The sequence below is a fragment of the Drosophila ficusphila genome, unplaced genomic scaffold (genome assembly GCF_018152265.1).
Source record: "Drosophila ficusphila isolate 14025-0441.05 unplaced genomic scaffold, ASM1815226v1 contig_197, whole genome shotgun sequence".
Taxonomy (NCBI): domain Eukaryota; kingdom Metazoa; phylum Arthropoda; class Insecta; order Diptera; family Drosophilidae; genus Drosophila; species Drosophila ficusphila.
The window spans coordinates 3,626,880-3,648,280 of NW_025064091.1; the positions used below are offsets into that span (position 1 = coordinate 3,626,880).

The window sequence follows — 21,401 nt, forward strand, 5'->3', positions numbered from 1 at the left end:
AAGAAATGCTATGCATGAGAAATGGCATACACGGCCCGTACGAAACTCGTTATTGAACTCCATTCATAAGTCGGTTCCGTCACTTACTCATCCATCAAAGCGGATTCGGATTCGGATTCGGAGGTTGGAGTACAGGCAGCCAGCATCGACCGAGTTCTGGAAAGTTACTCCATTAATCATTGGGGGGGAATTACCAGGGGAACAATGGCTTACACACTTTCGGCTTACAATGTCCGCTGAATGGGAATCAACATCCTTGAAGTCTCTTCAGAAATATAAACAATCTATATTGGTTGATTAAAGAACTTTTACAGAAATCCCAACCAATTCTTTTCACAGCTTTAGAACAATAATCCATTTTATAAATCCATTTATAAAAACACCGAACCAGGACTTTCAAAGACTATCTTGCGAAAGTCTTTTGAACCCAATAAACAGATTTAATTTATTATTCTTAGAAAGATCAATAAATATCACCAGTTTAGGAATTAAATTTAGCTATTATGTTTCTAATGTATCCACCTTATACTTTATTATAGGACAAACCCGCTTTAAGTGATTTATAATTTGCGGCTTACCGTTTTGTGAAATAGCCATAACTCAAGTCACCGATGGAAGATGGAGTTTCATGATTAGTACTGGAATTTCAGGAATTGTTCTAAATAAGAGAGATTTATTTACGCGATATGGTTTTGTTCTTAAAATGCCAATTAAGGTAGATATAAATGTCTTTAAAAGATTTCAATGCGCTAAATAGGTACAGATCAAAAATTAGTGAAACAAACATGTCTAGTATTTTGGAGAAACTTCTCTGCGAAAAGTTAATTACTGATACCTCGAATGACATTCTATTTTATTGCAAGCAGGTTTTGTATTCCACTTTCAATTGATACATCTATATTTTACCTGTTGTTTGTAATTAAATTATTTGATAACCAATTGCACAATGAAGGCACACAAATGAATCACCAATAACTAACCGGTTTTCAATTCCACAATGTCCTGTTAAATCTCAGGAATAAAATGAATTTATTATACTGTCCATTCGAATGTTGCTCGACTTCCTTCTCAATAAAATATTCAAATGAAGCCACATTCTATTTTTTTTAACAAAAACAGTTTATTGGTAAACAAAAACGTAACAAAAATTTGTATAACGAAAAAAAGGTGCTAGAAATTGGCTACGTAACACTAAGTTCAGATGAACCGATCAGCGATCGATGTTCGGTTGCCCAACTCGATGCGAGTTCGGACTTCCGCCGGGGTCCTTTCACTGGCATCCGCCTACTTGTACAGGTATCCACCGTTGGCGGCGTAGCTCGTTCCGATCTCCACGGAAACTGGAGCAGGAGCGGGAGCACTCACGATCTCAGTCTTCTGGACAATGGGAACGGAAACGGGAGCAGGAGCAGGAGCAGGGATTGAAACTGCAACTGGAGCGGGAGCGGGAGCATAGGAGATCTGCTGCTGCTGTTGCACCGCTGGTGGGTTGTACTGTACAATGGGCTGGGCTGGCTGCTGCACTTGGATGGGTGCCGGTGGTGCGGGCACAAAGGATTGCTGCAGCTGGATGGGAGCAGGAGCAGGAGCAGGGATGGAAATGGGAGCAGGAGCAGGAGCAGAAATGGAAATGGGAGCGGGAGCAGGAGCAGGAGCTGGGATCACCACGGGAGCTGGAGCTGGAAGGGAAACCTGAACTGGAGCTGGCTGGGGTGACTGGTAGGAGTAACCACTGTACTGCGGCTGCTGCACGATCTGCTGAATTGGTTCAGGGATCGAAACGGGCGCCGAAGCGGAGTAGGTCTGCTGAACCACAGGAGCTGGAGCCTGCTGAATGACCTCCTGAACCACTGGAGCGGGTGCGGAGTAAGTCTGCTGAACCACTGGAGCTTGCTGAACGATTTCCTGAACTGCCGGGGCTTGCTGAACCACTTCCTGAACCACTGGAGCGGGAGCAGAGTAAGTCTGCTGAATAACGGGAGCCTGCTGAATAACTTCCTGAACCACTGGAGCTGGAGCTTGCTGAACAATCGGAGCGGGAGCAGTGTAAGTTTGCTGATCCACTGGAGCTGGAGCTTGCTGAACCACTTCCTGAACCACTGGAGCTGGAGCCTGCTGAATTACAGGAGCTTGCTGAATAACGGGAGCCTGCTGAACCACTGGAGCTGGGTAGGAGTACGCCTGCTCAACAACTGGAGCGGGAGCTGGTGCACTGTAAGTCTGCTGAACCACCTGAGGCTGTTCCTGAACCACCGGAGCGGGAGCGGAGTAGGTCTGCTGAACCACTGGAGCGGGAGCTGGAGCAGTGTACACTTGTTCTTGAACCACTGGAGCGGGAGCCGGAGCGGAGTAAGTCTGCTGAACCACTGGAGCTGGTGCGGAGTAGGTCTGTTCCTGAACCACTGGAGCGGGAGCGGAGTAAGTTTGCTGAACCACTGGCGCTGGAGCACTGTAAACTTGTTCCTGAACCACTGGAGCCGGAGCGGAATATGTCTGCTGAACCACTGGAGCGGGAGCAGAGTAAGTTTGTTGAACCACTGGAGCAGGAGCGGAGTAGGTTTGCTGCACCACCTGATGTTGTTCATAGACCGCAGGCACTGCAACTGGAGCGGGAGCAGTGTAGGTGGTGGTAATGGTCTCCTGCTGTGGTGCAATGGTCTCAACCACTGGTTCCGGAGCGGGCACGAACTGCTGGACGGGAGTGGGTGGCAGGTAGGCGTTCTTCACCGCCGTCTGGGTGGCCAAAATGGGCTTGGGTGCCTCGTAGATCACCTGGGGAGCTGGCTGTTGGATCTCCACGGGAGCGGGTAGGGAAACGGGAGCAGGAGCAGGAATGGAAACGGGAGCGGGAGCAGGAATAGAAATTGGAGCTGGGGCAGGAATGGAAACCGGAACTGGTGCCGGAGCACTCTGGTACTGCTGCTGCTGCTGTCCGCCCGACTGAATGGTGAAGCTGGCCAGCGGAATGGAAGCTCTGATGGACTCCACTTGGGGCTGGATCTGCGGCTGAATGTGGATCTGCGAGTGGAGCACCTGCTGCACCTGGCTCTGCACCTGGGGCTGCACCACCTGCTGGTAGCTGGGTGCGGCGGACACCTCCTTCACCGGCAGAGGTGGCAAATACTGGGCACCCGGACGTCCGCTCACCACCACCACCAAGCTGAGAGCAGCCAGAACAACGAAGGCAAAGGGTTTCTGCGGGTAGAACAAATCACATAGCATCACATGTCATATCATTCATTATCACTGGATACGTCACTTGAAAAAAAATTCGGTGGATAAAGGGTTTTCGAGATGGTCACTTACCATCTTCACTGGGGTCACTAAACCAACAACGGAGAGCTTGAGAGGTGCACCGAGCGAACGTAACCGATTAACTGATGACCAACTTGGAGACCCCATCTGCATTTATAGTTGGCAGCTCTCCCCTTAATTGGTGCGATCCACCAGATGTCTTGGCCACACGATGATTAAGGGAAAAGGGGGAAGGAGGGGGGGGGAATGCTAATGCAGATGGCCAACAATGAAATCATGCAAAACACATCTCATTTCGGTGCGGATTATTAAATGGGCAAAAGCACGACTCATCGCGGAGTCGCCAAAGCCTCCGTTTGATAACAAACAAAATCCGAATATGGCTGAGCCGGGTTACACACCGAGTTATAATGTGCATTTTTAATTTATCTGAGGACTCTACTTTTTTATAGCCTGGCAGCTGAGCGTATAAGTTAACACCCTGAAATTATATAAGAGGGACACTGAAAGTCTCCTAAAAATCTATTTAAATCATAGTAATTTGTGTGAAAAAGTATAAAACTTCTAGTCAAAAAAATTAACAGAAAGGTTTAGTTGTGTATTTTTATTTTAGCAATATTATTTGAAAGACCATTTATCTGAATTTAATAAAAGATTTTGTCTATTTTAATTGATTTCTAATTAAGGTTACTCATTTCAAAATTTGCATTGCCATCAAAGCAACTTAAATTTCAATAAATATAAGTAATTCGTTATTTGAATGCCAGTTTTGTTTTGAATTGTCTCTTCTGTTTTGTTTCAGTGTAGTAAATTGAAACAAAGCTGAAAAAAATTAATGGGTGTGCAAAAGCTGTTTAAATATTTATCAATATCTAGTTGGCATGGTTTATGTCCATCTGGCCAATTGACACCTTGGCCACTTCAGCTTGATGACCTGAGTGCATTGACTTCTCTTTTGAATAGCTGATGTGCGATGCATTTACTTGAAGAGAGTTTAAAACATAAACTATATTTTCAAGATTATAATAAAGACTACTATTCTCTTAATAAAATGATTTATTATGCATTTGTTTAATTTATGATTCGTTTTTTTTTGGTACAAACGAAATCATTTAAATGAAATTAAGAAATATAATTTATAGGCTGCGGTTAGCTAAGTGGAAGCTACATTCTCCCCGAAAAATCATTTCGGAGTTTTCACGCATTGCTACCACTTTCATCCATTGTTTTAGCCATCTCGAAATTTATGGCAAGATGTTAATCGCTCGTCGGCCGATTTCCCAACTTCTGAGATCTCAGTCGGTGGCAGACATGTGTCCAACCTTCGGACGTTTTCAATGGGCCATAAGTTATAGGTAATCAGGGGCCTCCGATTGTTCGGCGGGATCTCGATTTCGATTTCGATCACAATATGGATATTTTATATATGCATTTCGTAGGCGTGTGTCGCAGAGATTATGATAAGCGTGTTATGGGCGTACAACCGAGCCATTTTGAGATAATACAATTATTAATGCCAGATAATGCGGATCTTCGGAGGCCAAAACTTTTGAATGCGAACTTCTGCAGCATCTGGCGCTTTAGCTCCAAACACGCGCCTCAAACAAAAGGCCGAAGAAAAGTGACAAATTGAAAACAAGGTTCAGGTCCACAAAAGAAAATGTCAAGTTGAGGGCCCCTTGACAACCGCGGGCACAGTGGGGCTTAATTATGACTAATTGCCCTGCGAACAGCCTCTATAGCCAAAACCATAGCTCACGCTCGCGATGAATATTCAAGCGGAGTCTGGCGAAAATTGCAACAAGCTCGTAAATCGAATTGGATATGCCAACTGCGAAGCCAAAGGCCCATCTCCATTTGCATATGTTTGAACCAAAGAGTGGCTAAATACTAAAAGCTGCCAAAACGCTTGGTGGAATTTTAGATTAGATGGTAAAACCTAAAGCCTATTTTGAATTTTTTTTTTGTAATTATAATAGTTTATATACTTTAAACTGCAGAACAATTGCTACCCACATCAGGAAACTTACCAACAAGAAGCAACAAAAAATAAAACATAAATGTATGGTGTAGTTACAAAAATAAACGGAAATACTTGTAATACTTCATAGATACTAGATAAAAATTATAACAATACTATTTACTTACTTTTCTTTAAAAATCACCAACCTTCACATAAAACTGAGTGGGCGAGCTTTAAAACCAACTGATCCCCCGACTTGTGTAAGATAATAAACCATCTTACAAAAGCAAACAGAAAGATCTCCCACCTTGGTCCCGGACAAAAGACTAAAAGTAATTATCTTCTTTTCGCAGACTCTTCGAAAGCCATAAAAAAAAACATGTCATATAAGCTTTTAAATGTGCTTATTGGATCCCAAACAACGACAATCAAAACCAAAACATAAATAATTCAGTGGAGATGTAAAAAAAGATGAATAGAAATCAATTCGTGCTAGCTTACGTCTAAATCGTATTTTTTTTTGTAATTTTTATATGAGAGGCTAAATATGGGATTGAACAAAGCTAAAATTTATCGATGGAAAAATCCCCTCTTTTATGCCAATTCCCATGTTATGCCTGAGAAAGAAACGAATTAACATAAATGTTCTTTAAGGAAACTCTTTGACGTCAGAAACTAGTTTGGCCAACCAATTTTAGCAGCTGAAATTATGTCAGACGGTTCTTAGAATTTTGCAGAAACCACATATATCATTAATTTTAGTCTCTTATGCTTGCCCTCTGGGAGGTCAATTTAATTATAGACCTCTTTTTTTCACTTCTCTATGATATTAATTGGTAATTGATATTTCTCCAGTACAGTATTTTTAACACCAAAATCATTTATGATTAAAACTTGAGAGTTCATTGATTTCTGTTTAAATTTCATATACAAAATACTTAAAGATTAATCTTTATGTTGTAAAGGTTTTAAATAAAAAACAAAAATTTGATATGGATCTTAAGCGTTTTGCTTTGCTGCTGTAATAAGTTTTGTAATTTGAAGCTACGAAATTGTGGTAGTAGATTTTAATCTCTATTTTGATTGAGTATCATTTTGTTGAAAATATACATGAAAAATATATTTCAATAAATGCTACTTTTTATCGACTGTCCAAAGTTCAACAAACTTTTAGGGATGCAGTCCACAGATCGTAAATAATGTGTGCATAATAACCCTAGGACTAAGCTTTAAATCCCAAAACCAAAACGAATTATCAATATTTTTCAGACTTTTATCGCCTTGTCTGTACTTTTGAAGAGATCATAATTTATGAAACTGACGTCAAGACGGTGTATGCATAAAAACATACATATGTATATGTGTATCAATCACGGCGATATATCGTCTCGTTTATGGTTATCAGTCAGTTTTTTGGCGAAGACTTCGATTTGCATAAAGACAATCGTTTTGTCTGTTCGCTGGTTTACGGCCACAAAACAAATAAATAAATAAAAACACAAACGGAGAGATACAAAACAAAAAAATGGATGATAATTTATAATGAACATGTTGATGCGCTCCTCCTCCTTCTCCTTTCCATCGAACCCCTCGAACCCCTCCAAATTGGGGCTATAAAACCTTTGGGTTACTTGGCCCTCTGGTAGACATATCCGCCATTTGTTGCGTAGACGGTATCCGCAATGCCTTTGGGATCATCGGCCAGAGGCGGTGGCACCACAGTCCTCTCTGCATCCTTGTGCTCCTCCTCTTTTTGTTCATCCGAGTAGCCTGGTGGCGCCGGTCCTCCGAATCCGGGCGGGAATTGCTGGTAGGGATTCTGTCCGGGAACTGGTCCACCGAATCCCACGGGCACATTGAATCCTCCGGGATTGGGTCCTTGGAAGGGTCCCTGCGGATTGGTCAGGGAAGTCCCTGGTTGGTCAGGAATTCGGGGGGAAAGGAGCTCCTCCCGGTGGTGGGAAGGGAGCTCCTTGCGGAGGGAAGTTAGCTCCCGGTGGTGGGAATCCATTTCCGGGTACTCCTTGTGGGGGGAAGGGTGCTCCTGGTGGTGGAAAAGGTCCTTGTGGTTGGAAGCCAGCTCCTTGTGGTTGGAAGCCAGCTCCTTGTGGAGGGAAACCTGCTCCCGGTGGTGGAAATCCTGCTCCCTGTGGTGGAAATCCTGCTCCCTGTGGTGGAAATCCTGCTCCCTGAGGAGGGAAACCCGCTTCCTGAGGTGGGAAACCCGCTCCTTGTGGTGGAAAACCAGGTCCCTGGGGATAAGCTCCACCGAAGGGACCTCCTGCATTTGGCGGCACTTGGTATGCGGCATTTGGCGGCCCTCCCGGGAAGGGCCCACCATTGGGATACGCCGAGGGCACCGGACCGATGCCAGGACCCACTCCCTGCTCGCCAGGACCTCCGCCGAATCCAAAGAAGGGCGGGTAGATGGGCAGCGGGAAGTTTGGCGGCTGAACAGGCGGAGGTGGGACATTACCACCCGTGGGAATGGCATAACCAGGTGGCAGAGGTAATCCAGTGGAGGGATAGAACCCGGATGGATCCTTCTGGATCTCGTTGGCTGCTTCAGAACGGGTGTGCACGTCCTGTTCGGCACTCGGTGGAATGTAATCCTTGGACAGGTGGCTCACATCCCCGCGGATGAGGGGCAAAATCAGGACCAGAATGGCCCATCGATGGATCATGTTGAAGTGCGGCTTGATCTCTGAGAGCTTCCACGGCGACGGAAACTATGTGGCCACGGGCCTCGAATCCACCACTTATAAGACGGCATATTACATAAATAGTCGCCGCTCCATTTCACTTTCCCATTCGATGAACGGAAATTGCTTTGCATCACCACAAAAGGTTCCATAAATAGTCGCAAATTTGCTGGCCAAAAAAGGGCGAGGGGAAGTGTTAAAACTGAACTATAAAAATTAATTTTGCGGCCGCATTTTACATATATAAACCAACGCCGATAACGAATGCCAAATTTAGCATGGGGCACCGAAAAGAGATGATGAGAAATGGCTTTAAAAAGAAAAGAAAACAAAGAACATGAAAAGGTGTAATTTATTTGTGATTAACTTATTACCTAATCTAAACAAAAAGAGGTTAAAGAAGTTCTGAATTTGTAAAATAAACTTTAAACACAGTGTTGGTAAGGTCCAAGAAAAGCGTCAGAGAAAAACATCCTCACATCCTTAACTACAAAATATAGATTCCTTATAATACAAGTTTCAGGCTTCAGTACCTAATGTTTCTAGGATTTTAGTATGTGTATTATAAATTGTAGTTAGCATGATTTTATAAATTGTTTTAAGCGTTCCAGTGTTGAAAGTCTCCTATTAAAGTAAAAGCTTAAAAAAGGAACTATTAATTTGCAAGCTCTACTTAATTATAAAGCTTGTTCAAGACATTAAATTAGCAGTAAAGTTTTACAGACAAGTTAGTCGCAGCTTCCAAGTTTATTCGAAGCTTAAATCCGTTTATTAAAAGCTTCGTGGATTAATTAAAGCTTAACGTAAAATTGTTTTGCTTCACAAAACAACAAACTTGGTGATTTGCCAAAAATGAACCTGCTAAATGCAAAACTATAAAACGTGGGTTTGTCAGAACAATCATAAATTAATACATTGGACATTGATGCGGCCTGAAGTTTTATGATCTGGTTTAACTGGCTTTAGTTTCAAAACAGCCTAACTAAACTAAACTATTTAAAGCCATGCTATAAAAATTCTAGACTGACACTAAATAAAAAGTTTCTTTGTTCGCTTTTAATGTATAGAAATATTGTAATTCCGATATTTGCATTTCCTAAAAAGTTTTTTTTTCCTCTATTTTCGGGTTTTAGTACAAAGAAATAATACAAAGAAACCAGTTGTCTATTTAACTTATTTGATTGTTGGATTACAAAACCATTAAGATTAATTTATTTGGATTTTCTTTGTTTTCTATTGTTTTAGGATACGAACGCAAACCATTGGGTAACTTGGGTATGGATAATACAATGAAGGCTAACTTAGAGGTTTTTAAATTTCAGTGTTGGATTTGTTAATAAAGTAAATAATTTAACCAATTTAAATAAAGGGTGAATCTTATTTTACAAGTTCGTTTTGTGGCTTGTAAAATTTTCTATTTAAGTTAACTGGATTCGATATATACTATAAGTCTTTATATATGTACTCATCCTTAAGAACCAAAAAATATAGTTTTCCAAAACTAGTATTCATTGTTACCATGTTTTCCTTATTTTTAGAAAAGTTCTTCTTAAGTTGGAGCATTCGTCTGTCTAAATTTGTAGAATTCCTTAAAATTCCATTGATTCCCAAGTTCCATTAAAAAAGTTATATATTTTGTTTTTTTTTCGGATTATTGGCATTTTACTTTTCGTTGTTAAAATAGTTTACAGTGCACAAAAAAAAGAAGGAGGGGGGATGGTGAACTGGGGCAGTATGCATGTATTTACACTGTTTCGGATTCAGTTGCAGGCCTCTGAGCTCCTTGCCTCCTTACTTCCTGTAGACGTATCCTCCGTTGGAGGCGTACTGGGTGCCCACATCCACGGAGGGGGCGGAGTAGCTCACCGACGGGGCGGAGTAGCTGACGGAGGGGGCGGCGTACGTCTGCTGGACAGCGGGGGCGGAGTAGCTGACCGAGGGAGCGGAGTAGCTAACCGAGGGAGCGGAGTAGCTGACGGAGGGAGCGGAGTACGACTGCTGGACAGCGGGGGCGGAGTAGCTGACCGCGGGGGCAGCATAGCTCTGCTGGACAGCGGGGGCGGAGTAGCTCACTGAGGGTGCCGAGTAGCTGACCGAGGGAGCAGAGTAGCTGACCGAGGGAGCGGAGTAGGTCCTCTGGACAGCCGGAGCGGAGTAGGTCCTCTGGACAACGGGGGGCGGAGTAGCTCTGCACGGGCGGCAGGTACTCGTTGCTGGGGGCGGAGTAGCTCTGCTGGATGGCAGGGGCGGCGTACGACTGCTGGACGGCGGGGGCCGAGTAGCTCACCGAGGGGGCGGCGTACGACTGCTGGAGGGGCGGCAGGTACTCGTTGCTCAGATGGCTCACATCGGCGGCCACGCAGGCGAACAGGGCGAACGCAACAAGGAATTTCTGCAAGTAGGATAACAACAACACTTCACATTAACACAGGTCACCAAAACAAAAAAAAAATGTAATTAAAAAATTATATAAATTTTTCTGGTTGATTTTTTGGTGGTTTATATCTTGTAATCCTTCACTGACCATTTTGATTATTGGTGGTTTGTTGTGGGGGCTTGAAGCGACTTTGCTGGATGAGCTTGAGGCTGCGACTGATGCCGGTCCCTAGAGCGGGCTTTCAATTTATAGCCGCCGGCCGGCGGTCGATCCGAAGAAAAGCGCCGCTTTGTAGCGGTCTCTCAACTGCAACAGCAGCCGCCGCCGAAGAAGAAGAAGATGATGGAGCAGAAGATGGAGCGGGTTAAGCGGCCAAGCGGACCAAGAAGAAGAAGAAGAAGAAGCGGCAGCAAAAGTCACCATCATAAAATCGAGACAAACAGCAACTGGTGGGCCAGAGGTGCCTGAAGTTCAGAGGTTCAAAGCTAAATACTAGTTGTAATTAACAGCTACATTTGGAAAATGCATTCTGTAATATTTGTAAAATTTTTATATTTACTGAAAACAGAAGGAACAATAGTTTCCATGTTTACAAATACCCACATTACGATTCCGGTTATAATATTTTTATATTTACTGAAAACAAAAGGAATGATAGTTTACATGTTTACAATTACTATTCCGGTTATAATATTTTTATATTTATAAAAAAATTGTATTACAGAATTTGTACGTTTTGTTGACTAATATAATATATAATATATATAATATAATAATATATATATAATATCCTACCCAGCAAATTTAATATAATGAACATTTATGATAAAGTATAAGTCAACATTTAATTACTACCTCGGAAATTATTTATAAAATCATTTATGAAACTCAAATTTTGACCTAAAAATTACACCATGCAGCGCTTGAAATATACAATATATTTGGCAAATTAGTTGGTCTGTTCATTTTGGAAATGGCTAGTAATAAGGAATAATTGATTATTAATGAACATCTCTTTCGCCCACATTGTTTTATTGCATTTAGCAATAAAATCGCCAAAATGGCAACACTAATCAGGGCGGGGGTTAAAACAATATATTAAGCAAAACTACCAAACGGAAAATCACATAAAAAATTAAATTCAACATAAAACGAACGAAATCGCACACGCAAACGGGTTTGCCTCATTTACAATATTATATTTTTTCCATCGACGCAACGGGTTTCGGCGGGTGAACTACTTTGGGACACCTTTCGTGGGGTCTTCAATCAAGCTTATTAACGGCGGCTTACGGGGGGCCATAAAATTAAATCCTAAACCAAGTCAAAAAATAGAAAAAAACTACCAGAGACCAGCCCGCAACCCGAAGCGAAGAGGTTCGACTAATTAACATTCAATTTAGCACATTATACGCCACGAAACCTTTTCTCGTTTTAGCCACATTTCGGTGGTTAACCGCAGAAATGGGCCGGCCAAAAAAAGAAGAGATCCATTCGAAGATCTGGCCTCGTTCGAGACACTTGGCCAGATTGATGGCCCCCAGAATGTCGTGTTCGGAAACAGATCCCCACTCGCATTCGCACTCGCACTCGAACTCGCACTCGCACTTTCTAAAAAGCCATAAACCCATCTGAGAAGCCGGCAGAAGACGGCCTTGAGAACAACCGCTAAAGAGTTACGACTTCCAGGGCGGGCTTTACATAATAATAGCTGGCAACAACTTTTACTCGCTGCCACAACTTGCGTCTGCCGGGTGTCCATGAACTTGAAATGCAGCTCGTACACAGAGAAAAATATGCGAGTATAAATTCAGGAATGACACAATCCTGTTCAGGAAAAGAGCTTCTAGATGTCAGATAACTTACTAATTATTATTTTTTTCCATAAATATAATTATAAATATATTTGTAAATATTAAAAACAATTTAAAAGAAAATTCTAGAAATTCGAATTTAATGTAGATCATGATTAGGGTTTGAATTTGTTTTAGAAGAATTCAATCAATTAAAAATCTCAATTGTAGAACTTTATTTAAATCTCAGTGCAGAGGTAAGACCAAACTTAATTGGCAGGACGACAAGTTAATGCAAGTTTCAGGGTTAATAAACTGGAGTTGGGGAAACTTAAATGCAACATCAGCTTTCCGAGAACTATAATTGAGTAACTGTGAACGGGAAATGCTTCACCCAAAACAGGTTATAAGATAAAAGTAATACTGTGGATGTTAAGCAAAGGTAAGGAGCCTTGATTAATACAAACTCGAAAAATGCAAGAAAGGAAATGCAAATACCAATTAATCACATAAAATCACAAAAAACAAATTATTGAATAATTTGAAAAAAAATATATTTAAATTTATTAGACTCTAGGGCTCTTAAAGATTTATTTTAGTAAACATAACCGCCATTGGAGGCGTACTGGGTCTCTTGTGCCTCCTTTGTGAGGTGAGCAGGGGTGATGGTGTCTCCACCGATGGCGATTGGCACGTGGGTCTCGGGATTGAACTCCTCGATGCCATTGGAAGTGGGCTCCTCGTACTGATGAGCGGTTGTGATGGTGTTGGTTCCCGCGGGAGCCTCTCCCTTCACATAGGCGGCGATCAGGTTGCCAGTTTGGTATTCGGGGGCAGCGTTTCCGATCTGGCTGTGAACATAAGTGCTCTGGTAGGAGCCAGATCCTCCGACAGAAACGGAAGAAGAGGCCGAGGAAGAGACGGAATAGGATCCAGAAGCTCCTCCATTTGAGGCAGTCTGCTGACCCTGAACATATTTGTAGTGGGCCTCCTGATCAGCCTGAGGAATGAACTTCTCAGGGGTGTAGGTATCAGCACCAATGGCAGCTGGAGCTGGGGCATAGGTATCAGCTCCAATAGCAGCCGGAACAGAAGTCTTCAAATGCGTAGGAGTGTATTCAGCGGGCTGGTAAGAACTCGAATCTCCGCCGGGAACCACGGCTTCCTGCTCTTGCTGCTGCTCCTGAACATACTTGTAGTGGGCATCCTGATCAGCCTGAGGAATAAACTTCTCAGGAGTGTAGGTATCAGCTCCAATGGCAGCTGGAGCTGGGGCATACGTATCAGCTCCAATGGGTGCCGGAACAGAAGTCTTGAGGTGAGCGGGAGTGTATTCAGCAGGTTGGTAGGAGCTCGAATCGCCTCCAGGAACCACTTCAGAAGCAAGAGGAGCAGTCAATACTTGCCTGAGATAAGCAGGAGTATTTTCAGCGGGCTGGTAGGAGCTAGAATCTCCGCCAGGAACAATTTCAGCTGATTTCAAGTGCTCTGGAGTATATTCAGCGGGCTGGTAGGAGCTGGCATCTCCTCCAGGAACAACTTCAGCAGCAACAGCCTCTGAGGATGCTTGCTTAAGATGAGCAGGAGTGTATTCAGCAGGTTGGTAAGAGCTGGAGTCTCCACCTGGAACAATTTCAGCCGACTTCAAGTGCTCTGGAGTATATTCAGCGGGCTGATAAGAGCTAGCATCTCTACCAGGAACAACCTCGGCAGTTTTCAAGTGCTCGGGAGTGTATTCAGCGGGCTGGTAAGAACTGGAATCGCCTCCTGGCACAACTTCGGCAGCAACAGAGGCGGAAGATTCCTGCCTCAAGTGAGCTGGAGTGTATTCAGCAGGCTGGTAAGAACTAGAATCTCCTCCAGGAACAATTTCAGCAGATTTCAGGTGCTCTGGAGTATATTCAGCGGGTTGGTAAGAGCTCGATTCGCTGCCAGGAACAACCTCAGCAGCGACAGATGCAGAAGATCCCTGCTTCAAATGAGCAGGAGTGTATTCAGCGGGCTGGTAAGAGCTGGCATCACCTCCGGGAACAATCTCAGCTGATTTCAAATGCTCTGGAGTGTATTCAGCAGGTTGGTAAGAGCTCGAATCTCCACCCGGAACCACTTCGTCAGCACCAGAGGCAGATGATCCCTGCTTCAAGTGAGCGGGAGTGTATTCAGCGGGCTGGTAAGAGCTCGAATCCCCTCCAGGAATCACTTGGGCAGTTTTCAAGTGTTCAGCAGACTGGTATGAGCTGGAATCACCTCCAACCACTCCGCTTGATGAGGAGTACGAGGATGATGAAGACGAAGAGGCGGAGAATCCATAGCCTCCATCCGCGGACTGGCCCAACTTGAGGTGGCTAACATCGGCGGCGACGAGGCCGACAAAGGCCAAAGCGATGACGTAGAACTTCTGCAAGGGGAGCAAAGAAAGTTAATAGGTACTAGAGGGCGGGACGGGCGGTGGACGAAATGTTCCCCCAAGAACCGAAACTTACCATGTTTGGGCCGAATCTGTTGATCTGAAGATGGGCGATTCAGGTTTTTATACCCACAAAAGATTATGGGCCTATGCTAATTGGAGTTTTGTTTTGATCTTGGCTCCGTTCGGCGGTTCCCTCGAAAATTTCTACATATTCAAGCATCTGCCTGGTTTTCCTATTTTGATTTCGGTTTGCGAATTTGCATAGGTAACATAACAAAAGCGGTGATCTTATCATCTTGATTAGAACCTCTCCGGGTCTGACTGCGTTGGCCTTTCCGTCAATTAAACTGTCGTCTGGCCTTTACACAAATAGAAATATTTTAACCATTCGCCGCTGAATAATATGCTTAAAATAATATAATTATTCTGATTATCTTTTTAAAGTCAGAAAAAAAACAAGGTTATTAAATAAATTGAAAAAGATGGTACAACGACTACATTTAAAATAATGATTGTACATTTTACGGCAGAATGAAGTAGTATTTTTTCTCTGTACAACTCCATCCTCCCGATGGCTTGCTAATTGTGGAGTTAATGATTAGCGCTTGGCAAGTTCAGCCGGGTGTCATAATCGGCTTGGACCGGCAACCAGTTCCTTGTCTTTTGGCCAAGAGACTCTGGCCTGCCAATGAGTCTGCTAATTGGGCTTGGAGAATCAATCGATGGATGCTCAAACTCAGATTGACGCTGCTTATTAGGCGGCGTTCAATCAAAATGTTTCTACTTTTGGATTTTTACGGCACGAGAACGGACTAGTTGCATACTCCACAAATGTGAAGCCAACAAGGCATGGTTCAATTTCATTTTAAGTGATTCAGTGTGCCAACTGACAGAAAATCCAGTTTCGAATTAGTTTCGCCAGCATTGGCGAATTAATAATAAAGGCAACCTTTATATAAAGTTTCAGCTTACATTTTATGGATGAATTTATACGGTTAACAGATATTTCAGCTGATTTTATGGCCATCATTTGGTAAAATTAGCTTAAGTTAATAAATTTACTGTTTTCATAATAAAAGCAAGGTAACCATTAACCTGAGATAACAATAAAAATAGGAAAGGGTATTTAATGGCTTAGTTCGTGTGCTCTTAGCCAAAAATCTAAATTGGTTAACGAACATTGAACTGGGAGGGAACATTAAAAACTCGTTTATAAAGAATTGGATTTTTGTTTATTGATTTGTTTTGTCAAAATGATGAAAATAGGTGGTCTGTCAATAGAGCTTATAACTTAATTGCTTGAAAAATGAGCAAATATAAATGTATTGAATAATGAATGCTGATTACTATAATTGCTCAATCTTAATTCAGGAGGTTTGAAATTCCATATTCTTACCATTACTTTCCTTGTTCTGGTGTTGTCGAAAAATCAAATGAATAATGAATAAGGTAGAATTTTAAATATTTGTATTTCCCATTTCTTTTCATATTTGAACAATTTCGTTTAGTTAATTATGTAAATTTATGTTTCAATCAGTTATTTTCCTATAGCACCGGCTTTATTTACATAATCATCTTACTGTGACGTCCAAATTTTGACTGCAAAACAACCTGGAAGTATATTTTTAGAGAATGCAAATTTTGTGGATCTGGCCAACTTTTTGGGACAAGTCACAAAGCGTGAATCACTCGGAATGGTTGAGGTTCTTTGCCGATTCAGTTCGGAGCATCCAAACTCGTTTTATGAACATAAACTCTAGGCCTAAAAATATTCAGATTTAATGCCTTGCCTTGTCTGGACTCTAGTTTTGCTTTTGGCATGCCTTTAATTATGAAAATTTAATCTGTTTTTGCTTGTAATTAAAACACAAGAACACGATAAAATTAAAGCCTTAAATATATTGATGGCCTTTGTGTAAAACAAATGCCAGAGTCTGTCTAAAAATCAGGTTGAGCGACAAAAGATTTATAATTATGGTTAGGTCCGAGATATATGTTTATATATATTTGTTTTCGTTCTTTCTCTTCTGTCGCCAAACAATAGATCAAGTTTGAACAACTGTGTGTATACATTTATTGATATTGATTGTGCGTTTGTCAGTCAAACTTGTTGGTGACCTAACAGAGGTGTGGATCTCAGCCCTCAATTATTTTCGTTTGCTCTTGGATTAGCACAGAAAAAAAAAGAATATTCTACAAAAAAGTAAAGCTCGTTTGTGTTTAAAAGTTAATAAAAAAGAAATTATTAGGAGACATTGAGAAACAGAAGCTTAGAATTCATAAATATACTTTCGAAACTGTTGTGTTTGTTAATGATTACGAAATTGTATATTACTCCCAAAAATTGCATGTCTAGAACAGGTTTTTTACAGGGATTTGAATTACCTTTTTTTAAGTATAATTATTATTCTATGCAAGATTTATTTGTGAGACAATTTCTAATATTAATTTCTTCTTTGCAGTTTCTTAACAATTTTTTTTTATACAAGGTATACTCCCCTAACACTTTCGGTTTCCACTCTTGATATAGTAGTTGGTTCTTCTCTGGTAGCCGACGTGGGCTCTTCAAATATTTGTGCAGCTCGCGTGTTTGAGAATGGTAAATGTTTGCCAGGGGTTTTGGCCCTCGGCAGCGGCCATAAAACAATTGCGAAACCGGCGTCAATCGCGACAAATTGTTTCGCCCAACAAAAACAACAACTGGCTTTCGGAGACTGGACCCCCTTTACACCTTCAGTTCCATACAACCCCTCCCCAACCCCTTTTTTGCCCCCTTATTTGGGGTACACATGCATGTTGGACACACTTGTTAGCCATGTATTTTGGCCACGTCTTGAGCTCAACTCAACGCCGATCGTTATGAGTAAAACGATGCTTAAATAAGACAAGCACGGTGAGCTCTTAAATAACGTTTGCCAAATTGCATTTCTGTTTAACATTTTGCAAAACCGCAAAACAATGTTTGCATGTTGCAGATGCTGCTCTTGGGCAATTCCCCACTGGAGATCTCGAGATGTGGGTGTGATGTTATGATTTCAGCCCGCATCAGAATCTTCGATCTGGTCAGTAAATCATAAGTTGGCATTGTCAGTTTATGAGTGGGATACTCCATCAATTTTATAGCCAGTAAATGTCTGCTTTTTTTTGGGATGCGTATAACATTAATTAAATAATTTGCTTTTTATGGGGGAGTTGTCAGCACTTTAGCGGAAAAAATATATGTATATTAATTTGTTTGAATGATTTTTCATATGTAGGTTTTTATTTCTAGTTAATATGGATATTTTCAAATGTTCTCCATTTTTTTTAGGATTTATTAACACTTGTTTTGTGAATCAATTTTATAGTTCCTTATTGTTTTTTTTTTCCAAAACTTAAACCTCACTTTGCCTAAACATTAGCATTAATAATGCCACTAGTAAACTCAAGCTGGCCGACTGTTTGCCAAATTCTAGCATCATCTGAGGCATCGCAAATATATGCTTAGATCTCAATGCTGATCTGGCATGAATGTAAAACGCATTCGAGTGGGCTTGTTTGTTCCGTAAATTCCCAGAGACTTGCCGAAAGGCAAACAGTTTCACGGCTTAATTCGCCAGGCAAACGATCGGAATTTGTTGAGCGTTTTCATTTGCAACAATTGCTTTTTGTGTGCACCTGCTTCATCTGTGGAAAAACAGGAAAAATCGGTCACACTTGGGCCGATATTTTAAGATGCGTTTTAATTGATTGACCAAATATTGCGGGGACTTTTCCATCAGCAGCGTTAATTCGTCAAAAACGACGGCAATCAATCGATGCGAAGGTTTTGGCCAGGCCGAGATCTTATTACTTGTTTGATTACTCGGCAGAAATAAGGTGGCTAAATGTGGATTGAAGACCCTGACCTTCTCGCCAAGTGCGAAACGTGTCAGAGTCCAAGACGAAATGGAATTAAAAATTAAGTTTAATCATTGTTTTACGGCCATAATCCGCGAAAGTGAAGGGCAATCGAAGGAAGTCGTCTGCTGGCAGCTTTACGACCGAATCGCGCTAATTAAAATCGTATTGAAAGCGAAATTAAGCCGCAATTGTTGTGTACAAAGTAACTTCTTTCTCGCAGAGAAATCCATTTGATTTGAGCGCATAATAAAGCCATCGTCGTGACATCTTCCATAAACAACAACTAAAGGGGTGTACCAACTGGACCCACGAAACTAGTTTTCAGGCTAAAACCACTTTTGAGTTCGCGTAATTCGCTCGCAATTACAAAATCAAGTTTACCCGACTATGTGCCATCATTCGACACTTGACGATCGAAATCGATCCCAGATCGGCCAGATCGGCTTCGATTGGCATAATTAGTGACATTTTTGCTGTCATCGCCGATTGTCCGCGAAATGTCATTCAATTTGTCAAATGATTTTACGATCCAAAGGGGGAAATGATCGCCAGCTGTGGGAAACCGAGGCGAAACGCCTTTAAAGGCTAATTCTGTCCATGATTCTGTGATGAATTCATATTCAATGAATTATGTAAATACCAAACGGGCTTATTGATTTCCTAACACTCAGTAATTGCGGGGATTTTTGCTGGTTGTTTTTTTCTTTCAATACCACAAAAAGCTTATTAGTTTGAGCTCTCCATAATGCCATTGAAATGTTATTTTAGTCACGGATGGTCTAAAAATGTTGGGGCTTATTATTTTTTTTTTTTAGGTTTCAAAAATTGTAAACACATAAATTTAACTTCCTCCTATTATTATTAACTGCATTTTAATATTCAAAATGTTTATTTTTGTTTGAATTATTGTTTTTTTTATTCTTTTATTTAAGTGGATATTAATACTTTAAAATATCTTAATATTTTGTATATATTTTACTTTAAAGAGAGTTCGCCCTCCGTTAAGCAAACATTCCCTTGTTTTTCTACCTTTTTCCGACACTCGGGTTCACACACTTGAAAAATCGGCAAGTATTTATTTTTATGATTTATGAACGTGGCTAAATCTTCGCTGGTCACCCGTTGTTGCGGGGAATCCCATTGACGTAACCTCCATAAGTCCAAATTCTTGTTCCATCATCTATTAGCCCAGTTTGCCTTTAATTATATAATTTTGGAATAACACACAGTGGTAATTAATTAAATTTCCAAAGCAAGTCTTGACTGTTATTGGTTTAATTTTTATTTGATTAATGAATGAAATTTTACCGAAATTTCGATGTGGATATAGACCGGAACCAATTGGAAGTAATACTTTGTTTATTAGTTTGCTCAAAGCAAACTTTATGATTTCATAATAAGACCCCATTAAATGACCCTTATTTTCGTTTGAAATAAATTGTTGTTTTGATGCAAAACTATTTTTTTTTCTAAAACTTACTACCATCACTTAATTGAACCATCTTTTTGATTATCTGAAATATGTTTTTAAAAAGGGTTGAGAGTATTGCTATTATAATGGCTTTATTACATTTTCAAATCCACTTATGAATTATTATTTTGCAAAATATAATTAGATTTTAAAAATTTCCTAAACAGAGATAAAAAAGTAATAAGGTATAATTGCTAAGCCGAACGTGTTGTGTTTTGACTAAGTATACAAAGATGAACTAATTTATGTATCGAAATTTGGTAAGCAGCCCATAAATAGGCATAATTTCCCACAACCAATTCCCATAAGCGGCCTGAAAGTAGGCAAAATAATGGATAAACATGCTGTCTATATATTACGGCACTAATATAAATTATTTATCTTGGAATCCTAAAGATACAACCTTCTCCTTTTAATTAAGCCAAGTGGCTGGGGTTGTAAAACAAAAATATGGCTGCCTACTTGCAGGCTGGCCCATTAAAAATTAAGCAAATATCAAAGAAACAAAGATGTTGGTTGGGGATAGTGCCACCACTGAGTGGGTGGTGCATAAGTAAAAGGACACTAAAATATTACGAGCACATGTGCCACCCCCCCAGTATTTCATCCCATCTCAACTCAACTCATCTTAACTCAACTCATCTCATTTGGAGACAAGAAAAGCCCTAAGATGATGATGATGGTTGCAGAACGGCGACAGGCACAAATAAAAAATCAACTTGGCAAAAGCCTCGAGCCCAAAGCAATCAAGCAAAATGAGGTGCAGTTGCCACGCCCCCATCCTTTATTCCCCAACGCCCACTTTTCCAGGAAAAGCCGAAAATAATCACAAGGCGACAAAATGTTGCATATAATGCGGCTGCTTAGGAAGGACCATAAATAAATGCCTCAAGGCAAAAGGACCAGAATGCCAGGACCAAAAACAGTGCTGCCATTTAGAAAATATAAAAATAAATCCAATTACTATTGTTAGAAAATTTCTTTTAAACCATTTAATTGATTAGATTTTAGTTTGAATAAGATGGAATAAATATAAATTACTTAACACACAAGTTAAATAAATACAACATATATTTTAGATTTTCTATTTTCCCTAAATGGAAAATAATTATAAATACATAATTATAAATTCCCGAAAATTCTTAATACAAAACCATATTTCCTATAACAAGGCCAAAAAGGACATCTCTAAATCAGGCTGAGGACGAGGCCAGACCATCAGAATGACGGACTGACTAAATGATGGATGGATGGATGGATGGTTCGTGTTAATTATTTTGCTAAAATAATGCAAGAACAGCAACGAAAAATTTGACAAAATTTGATACGCTCACATCGCCGCCCCGCCGACGTTTTTCTATTTTTCCCCGAAAATAAAAAGCGAAAAAAAAAAACACCGAAATGAAAAATCGCAATTTCCTGGGCTCTGATAACCGCCGGCTACGAACATTTTCTATATAGGAATATAAACAACAATAAAGAGCGGACGACAGCGACGGCTTAATGAGTGACGGGCGGTCATATTAGATGAGATGCGATGTCCTTGCT

At 40.9% G+C, this 21,401-nt stretch overlaps 4 protein-coding genes across 4 annotated transcripts; all 4 read right to left on the reverse strand.

Moving 5' to 3' along the window:
- Positions 1-1,144: 1,144 nt before the first annotated feature.
- On the reverse strand, positions 1,145-3,386 carry LOC108097440 (calphotin). The gene is made up of 2 exons (XM_017199709.1): positions 3,307-3,386; positions 1,145-3,195 (listed from the first exon to the last, which is right to left on the reverse strand). The coding sequence occupies exons 1-2, from the start codon at positions 3,307-3,309 to the stop codon at positions 1,285-1,287; spliced, it is 1,914 nt and encodes a 637-aa protein (XP_017055198.1). The 5' UTR covers positions 3,310-3,386; the 3' UTR covers positions 1,145-1,284.
- A 3,459-nt stretch (positions 3,387-6,845) lies between these two features.
- LOC108097476 (basic salivary proline-rich protein 1) lies at positions 6,846-7,902 on the reverse strand. The gene is given in 3 exon segments (XM_017199751.2): positions 6,846-7,123; positions 7,126-7,168; positions 7,171-7,902. Coding segments are annotated over 3 exon segments (1,053 nt in total).
- A 1,651-nt stretch (positions 7,903-9,553) lies between these two features.
- LOC108097456 (cuticle protein 16.5) lies at positions 9,554-10,515 on the reverse strand. The gene is given in 3 exon segments (XM_017199728.2): positions 9,554-10,095; positions 10,097-10,312; positions 10,445-10,515. Coding segments are annotated over 3 exon segments (603 nt in total). The 5' UTR covers positions 10,448-10,515; the 3' UTR covers positions 9,554-9,711.
- A 2,157-nt stretch (positions 10,516-12,672) lies between these two features.
- Positions 12,673-14,610, reverse strand: LOC108097450 (MICAL-like protein 1). Its single transcript, XM_017199722.1, has 2 exons — positions 14,574-14,610; positions 12,673-14,488 (listed from the first exon to the last, which is right to left on the reverse strand). The coding sequence occupies exons 1-2, from the start codon at positions 14,574-14,576 to the stop codon at positions 12,686-12,688; spliced, it is 1,806 nt and encodes a 601-aa protein (XP_017055211.1). The 5' UTR covers positions 14,577-14,610; the 3' UTR covers positions 12,673-12,685.
- Between the last annotated feature and the right edge of the window lie 6,791 nt (positions 14,611-21,401).